The sequence below is a fragment of the Arvicola amphibius genome, chromosome 6 (assembly GCF_903992535.2).
Source record: "Arvicola amphibius chromosome 6, mArvAmp1.2, whole genome shotgun sequence".
Taxonomy (NCBI): Eukaryota; Metazoa; Chordata; class Mammalia; order Rodentia; family Cricetidae; genus Arvicola; species Arvicola amphibius.
Window position 1 is genome coordinate 127,472,669 of NC_052052.2, and position 8,117 is coordinate 127,480,785.

Sequence of the window (8,117 nt, forward strand, 5' to 3'; positions counted from 1 at the left end):
AAAAAATATGGTGCTTTGGAGAACATGTAACCAATGAAAACTCCAAATACTTTTGGAGCGCTGAGCAACAGTTGTTGGACTTATAAAAAGAGAATAAAAATGATGTGCCATTTTCTATATTGGGTGATATTTGCCCCAGATATCAATCATCACATTTTAGTGAAAGTGTTAGGCATTCTTTTCTGCTGAGGCCATAATGTATACCAGAATTGGAGAGCCTTGATTTCAAGTTTGAAATATAAGCTGAATTTATTAGATTATTATAAAAAAAGAGAGAATTTGTGGTAGACATTTTCACCCAGTCATTGAAACTTTCTGTAGACAAGTCTATCAGTGAAAAGACATAGACTACAGAACAGTGTAAAGGCCACGAGGATCAGAAAGTGTTCTGAAGAGACAGCTGGTGTAGCATGGAAGAAAGCACTTGTTACCTACTGACTAAGTTGAGCATGTGAATTCTTCTCAAACAACCCATTCCTTTGCTAATTAAGAAGGACTCCAAACAAAGAAACCAGATGCCTCATTGAGAATAGCACTGTCTTGCAGAGGCCTAAATACAGAAGTGACTCCCAGTAACCATCCTCAACTTTTGTACCTGCAGAAAACACTGATATAACCATAGAACTTTTCATTTTTTAGTACTAAATTAGTAACTTTCTAATAAACCTTATATACTGAATCTGAATGCCAACATCAGTTCACATTTGTTTAATGTGGTTATGGTCAGCATTAAATGATAATGCCCATTTTGCAAACATTGTCTGTTCAATCACGTCTCCATCTACTCTTTCACAGATGCAGACAACCGCAACCATTTATAAAATCAGTAAATGTGGAGGACAATAGAGGGAACAGCACCACACATTTTGGGACCATAGCACATCCCAAAATACAAGTTATTGGAGAAATACAATTTTCACGAATGTTTACCTTTTAGTCATGTTAGATATCATTCTTGATGCTAAGTCAAGAACCAAAGTGATTATAGCAGAGCAAGATACTTTTAGACAAGATGAAGTAATTTTACCCATACTATGATGGTTAAGGAACTTCCTTCCGCACCAATTTCCGAGGCACTTGCTACAGCTTCCATTCCTACCATCTGAATCCCTTAAGGGCTAGTGACTCCTCTAAGATGTAGAACGCCCCATCAAGTTCACTGACTATGTCTCAGCCTGAATAAAAATGACAAAGGAAATAGAGCACTGATGGTCCCCTCACTCTTTTCTTTGATTGTAGAAACAATGTGCCCAGTAATCTCACCATTTATACCATGATAAGCTATATCCCTTGATAATCAAGCCTCAATAAGCCTTTGCTCACCAAAGTTTCTTTTGTTGGGTGTTTCATTACAGTAATAAAAAATTAATTTATATAGTCCTTTCTCCCTCTCTCAAGCAGGATGTTTTAAGCTCTGCCTAATGCTTGGTTGTGGGTCCCTGTATGTTTCTGTCAGCCGCTGGGTGAAGTCTCTCTGATGACAATTGAACTACTCTCCAATTTATGAGTATAGCAGAGTATCGTTAGGCATCACTACATTGACATTTTTGTGTTCCCAGTGATGTTTTGTTCTATTCTAGGTCTCTGGGACATCTAGCCATTGGGTCCTGGAACTGCAGGTAGTGCCAGGGGTGGGATCACTCTCATGGCATGTGTCTAAGGATAGACCAGTCATTGGTTGGCTACTCCCACAATCTCTGGGTCACTTTTACCTCAACATATCCCATAGACAGGACAGACCGTAGGTCAAAGGTTATATAGCTGGATTGGAGGGAGCCAGAGGCTTCAAGGACATGACAAGAAAATCCACAGAATCAAGTAAGCACATCACAGGAGCTCACAGAGACTGAACTGACAACCAGGATGTCTACATAGGATGAATCTAGACCTTTGGCACGTATGGGGCAGTTGTGTAGCTTAGTCTTCTGGTAGAACTCATAATTGTGGGAGCAGGTGTAGTGGCATTTTATTTCTATTTTAATAAACAAATCATGCCTGAAGATCAGAAAAGTAAAACAGTCACACTGGCCAACCTTACAGACCAAGTATCAGTGACACACATCTTTAATCCCAGTAGCCACACTAGCTTGTCATAGAAACCAGGCATTACTGGTGCATGCCTTTAATCCCAGCACTAGAGAGGATTATAAAATGGGAGGAGACAGCTCTCAATCTCAGTCTCATTCTGAGATTCCTGGAGGCAGAATTGACATTTTGTTCTAAGATAGAGGTAAGAGCCAGTGACTGTTTTTCTTTTCTAACCTTCAGGTTAACCCCAATTTTTGTCTTTGAGCATTTATTAATTGTGCATTAAACAGGTGCTATCTTTAACTCTTTTCCTGGTGTGGGGGCCCTATTCCTCCTCATACTGGGTTGCCTTGCCTAACCTTAATGCTAAGTAAGGTGCTTAATCTTATTGCAAATTGATAAGCTGTGTTTTGTTAATATGTCTAGGAAGCCTGCCCTTTTATGAATTGAAATAGAGGAGAGGTGGATGGGGGTTGGGAACAGAAAGAAATTAGAAGGGAGGGCTTTGGAGGAGAGGAGGGAGAGGAAACCACAGTGGAGCTGTGAAATAAATAACATAATAAAATTTGTACAAATCTTTTTACCAAGGGGTCATTAGGATTCATTATCTTGAGAACCATTAACAGATCAGGTGAGAAGCCTTAATGTAGAATGTTCGCACTGTACTGGTCAAGAGTTAATAGCAGGATGAACATCTTTTCACCTACACACAGGACATTGTCATAACACCTGCATATGACTGGATCCAGTCTGATCAGCCACTACTTAAAATCCACAATTTTCTTCTAAAAGGGCCAAGAACCAAAGGATCCTATTTTCCACGAACACAGAAGTTCCACTTTATTCCATGTCTTTAGGTGATATCCTACCTGGCATGCAACATATACCAATGGCCACAAGCTTAATGACAGTCAGCATAAAATGCACACGGTATAATATTTTTAGTCATAATTACCCATTACCACCTAAGCTAATATATTTCACTTTAATACTACTATCTCTATACCTGTGCTCTCTTGCTCCCCGTGTCTGATAAATTTTAAGATTGCCATGAAGCAGTATTCAATTAGCAATAATATTTTAGAGAACCGTCATCTCCACATTATAGTATTTAAGAAACAGGTGTCTCTTCCAAACGTCTTTCAAACTTGCACAAGAAATGCTCTTTCGATGCCACACCAAACTTCCCAAAAATCTTCTCTCTATGATTTTTTTAACTTTTTCCTTATTAACCCCATCTTAAATGCTTTAGCAAGTTACAACCCCGATTTGTAGTCTAGTCACTTATATTCGGCATGAGCAAAGTTTCTCTATTGTAATCTTTGAGTTCAGTATTTGAGGATTTGGGAGCTCGAGGAGCAATCACGTTGTCTGTCCGTTTACATTTCTGTGTTTCTGTTGTGATAATGAGATTAAAACTTGTCATCAGGTGATCTGTTGTTAATTAAAAGATGGGCGATGGCTTACAACTTGTCAATGTTCAATAAAGAAGAGACTTCCGAGTGCTTGACCTTAAATGGGATATCTTTATTTCATCTGCCTTCCCTTAAGGTTCTGGGATCATCATGAGAGAAGGACCAAGCCAGAGGTGGTGAATGACTTCAAAGCAAAAGTATTTTCCAGATCCAGCCAGGCATGCGGAAGCACAGAAACTGAGAATGTGCAAAAGATCCACAAGAATTCAAGCCAGAGATAATCCTAGCAAGGCAATGGGAAGTAGGCACCAAGTCCGACTCTTTGCTGAGGAACTATTGGTATTTAAGTTCTAACAGAAGAGAGAAGGTCAGATTGGCTCAATGATGTGACACTTAGTATATCAACCACACTCTGGGACAGGCCCCACGCCTGTGTGGTCAGCTAACAAAAACTGGACTCGATGAGTTGATGAGTCAGAGAGGAGAGAGAGAGAGAGAGAGAGAGAGAGAGAGAGAGAGAGAGAGAGAGAGAGAGAGAGAGAGAGACCCTCTTTGATGCACACAGCAATAAAATAACTTGCTTCAAACATCTTTTAAATTTTTGGCACCTCAGTATAGTTCCAAAGTCTGGCTATCAAGGCTTTAAACATGAGCTTTGAGTTATCCTGTATCATAAGGAACCACAAACTCTTTGAAACTTGAATGAAGTCAGAAGGGTATCAGATTCCTTCATCTAGTTCAAACTCACTGAGCAATAGAAACTCTTTTCCTGTGGCATAGCATATACTACCTTTGACTCTAGTCATATGTGTGATTTACCTAAGCTGGAACAGTTTTAGTGATTTTTGGTGCAAAGTGAATGACATACATACAAAATAGATTCAGGTAAAACTGATCAGAAAATTATCTTCATCCTCTCTCTTGGTTTCCAATCATGATTACTTTCATGGAGTCTCTTCCTCCTTTTTATCTGCTCAGTATCTTCCTCATTACAGCCACAGCCTGCTGATGCCTCTATGGCTCCTATGTCCTTTGATTCATCCCTCATTGACAAGCCTTTGCTAAATTTGTATTCGTGTCAGCATCAGATTTCAACAGGTTTTCAGACATCTTAGTTTTTCATTTTCTGCTACCCATACATTCTTGTAACTCTTCACCAAATAAACATTTGTGTTTTCGAGTTCTAGGAGTGCTGCTTTCTTGCAGTAAAATATGTTGCCTGTAGGTTGAGCTCAAACTCAAAATTGATATGCCATCCACTGTAACACCAGTTGCATACAATTGACATATAATAATAAAACTCAGCTTTCTCACTGGCAATGAAGGTATGTTATAGAATGAGAGTGGATGAATTGTTTGCCCATTGAGATGAACCAGGACCCTGTAACACCTTCAGAACCTCACATCACACCATCACATTCCTGAAACTCGGGCAATACTTTGGTTTCACTCGCTATTTTCTGATTCATTTTGTAGCTTTTTTTTTTTAGCAGTATCCTTTACCTTGTCATCAGTACAATAACTTAAATGTTTATATATCCCCCACAAGTTCAGTTAAACTACTGACAGAAAGGTAGTTTTTCATATTTTGTTGATTATTTCATCTTCATACACTGAAGCTTCCACATACAAGCTTTAGTATTTAATATATTCCAGATGAAGGCTTGAGTCACTTAACCCCCAGGGGGACGACTGAAGACAACAGCAGTTATTTTTAATTTTTTTTTATTTAAAATAAACTCCTTTTATATTACATACTAATCCCAGCTCCCCTGCTCTGGTCTGCTCCCTGTATCTTTCCTCTCCATCCACTCCTCAGAGAGGGTTAGGCCTCCCACGGGGAGTCAACAAAGTCAGTCACAAGAAAGAATAATAAAGACTGCAAAGCAAAAAAGCCAACCAACATTTAACAAAAGGAATTTTTACCTTTTCTTTTGGTATGTGCTTAGGATATTTAATCTCTCACTTTATCAGATCAAACACTTTCTAGCACTGGTTTGTTTCTGTTTTAATACCTCTGCTGGTAACCCTTGTCATCTTAACTGGAAATCCATAGATTGTACACTAACCCTCCTGAAAGCAAGAATGGCTGCTATCTTTTTCTGAAATATATTTTCTAGCTACTCTTTGTATAATTAGGTTTGACAACAATAGTTATAATGAATCTTATCTTAAAATTTAGATTTCAGTTATATGTCACTATTGAACAGAGGCCTTTTGCCAACACACAGGAGTCTAAAATTCAATCTTGTTATGAACTTACGTAACACTGTGAAATTCATGTCTTTAATTGTGTGAACTCAGGAGGTGAGATGGGCTGAGAGTTTACTTTGGATAATGACTTTCTACATAATAGGAATTATTCTAGATGGAGACACAGGAAGGTTTCAGATAACAGAACCCCTGAATATGGTGAAAGCCATTTGTTTGGCTGAACAACTGAATGAAAAAGCACCAAGAACGTTTATTGTGTAGAACAAATTTCTCATGAATTCTGACCTGGAGAGTGGCCTCACTTTGTTTTTCTTTAAGGCTCAAGGAATCAAGTAGATTATGAAACTATACTTCTAATGCTAATGAAACTTTCAGGAAAACAAGAAAGAAGACAAAAGGCATGGGGAAGAAGAGAAGATGATATTTGTTAGGAGGGTCTAAAATGCAAGATACGTTGAGATTCTTGTGAGTTCAAGTTTGTAACAGTATGTTGTTCTTCATAACGTGTTTGGTTTTGTTTTGTTTTTACATATTTTCTGTTTTGGTTTTTCCTTTATTTGCTTTCTGCCACACTGCCAATTTTCTTCTGTCCATCAAAGTCTTTTTCTTTTATGTCTGTCAAGATGTTGACTGAGCAGTCTTTAATTATTTGCAAATCCCTGGCACTTGCTGGAAATACAGCATGGCAATATACTTTTCTTTACAGAGATGCGACAATCAGATGAGCCTTTACCCTTGGTTGTTTAAAGGTAACTGACAAGATGAACTCTTAGTTTCTTACTTTTGTATTGAGGTCATATTAGTATTGACAGGGTTTTAGGATGTCTGGGTGAGTTACTTTTAGAATATTCTTCCTAGATAAATTTATTCATGAACTTTAAGAGGAGATGACATCTCATTTCTAGATACCTGTGTGATTTTCTTATATTTTCTATATGAACAGAAAAAAGAAAAGAAAATTGTCAGGACCCAAGAAGAGGTCAGCAGTGACTGTATGTTGTTGCTACTCCAGGGCTGATGGGATTCTAATGTGTGGGATTCCTGTGTCAGTTGGATAAAAAACACTCTGAGCCAATTTTCTTCAGTAGCATGCATTCATGATGAGAAGACCTTCGGGAGTCTCACAGTAGAGCTCTTTAGTGGATTAAGAATCTAGTTTGGTAATCTCTCTGGATAAGTATGCCATTCACTAGATATGTGAAGAAAACACTATTATGTTCCTTGAGAGAGGGGGGAAAAGACCTTATCAGATTCCAGTCCTGGGACTGAGTTATATCAAATTGATTTGTTGATCAAAGAAGTTACATGTGAATAACCAGACAAGTTATATGGCTGCCAAGACTATAGGTTGCTCTCCACAAGCAAACAGTCAGGCCCCATTGCAGAAGACAATACCTACACAACTCATTGAACTTTTTTTACTCATATAAAATTTGAGCTGTTGCTTACTGAGAACCTTCGCCCCTATGTTCTAGCAGCTTTGGTACAGGCAGGTACTCTGAATGCCAGCAAAATAGAAACAGAAGCTCCAAGCTGGTCAAAACCCAATGATGCGTAATGGTGCCCTGCCTGAAGGCTATGCTACAGCAATGGTGGCACAAATCTTGTGGGAGTCACCATAGAGGTTTGACTGAAGACTCCCTCCACAAGATGGAATCTGACATTACTTAGGGGGATCAAGAACCTGAGACTTAGTGATCTAGAGAAAGACCAATACTAATGTTCTAAAAAGAGAAACCAAACCAAACCAACCAACCAAACAAGCAAAAAGCAAAAAAACCTAGCAATGCCCCCTATAGTGACAGTTTTTTATACTCATTGATCAGGGCTCTGCTCAGCCACCATCTTCAAAAAAGCTTCCTCCTTCAGCAGATGGGAACAAGTACAGAGACCTGTGGCCAGACATTGAGCAAAGAATGAGAGACTTTAAAACACTTAGCCAGCCGGGCGGTGGTGGCGCACGCCTTTAATCCCAGCACTCGGGAGGCAGAGGCAGGCGGATCTCTGTGAGTTCGAGGCCAGCCTGGTCTACAAGAGCTAGTTCCAGGACAGGCTCTAAAAAAGCTGCAGAGAAACCCTGTCTCGAAAAACCAAAAAAAAAAAAAAAAAAAAAAAAAAAAAAAAAAATAAAACACTTAGCCATAAATGGATGTCTCCATAAAATCCTTTCCCTCAGGACTCAGGGAGCCTGTGGAAGAGGAAGCAGACAGAGCTTAAGAGCGAGAGGGTACAGAGAACACCAAGAAAACAAAGTCCTATAAATGGACGCAACCAAAGCACACATGAACCCTCAGAGACCGAATCAGCATGCATGAGGCCCAAGGCCTCCATGGGTCTGTACTAGGTCCCGTGTGTGTGTGTGTGTGTGTGTGTGTGTGTGTGTGTGTGTGTGTTGCCTTACAGTTAGGGTGTTTATTCTGTTTAAAGTGTGAAAATGCAGAGGCCTCTGTTTCGTGTGAC

General features: G+C 39.2%; 1 protein-coding gene across 1 annotated transcript in view; it reads right to left on the reverse strand.

Moving 5' to 3' along the window:
- LOC119817112 (prolactin-7A1-like) overlaps nt 1-4,491 on the reverse strand; it is a 33,537-nt gene extending 29,046 nt beyond the window's left edge. The window contains exon 1 of the mRNA XM_042055328.1: nt 4,386-4,491. Within this exon, the coding sequence (XP_041911262.1) occupies nt 4,386-4,491 (106 nt within the window). The remainder of the gene's footprint in view (nt 1-4,385) is intronic.
- Nucleotides 4,492-8,117: the final 3,626 nt, after the last annotated feature.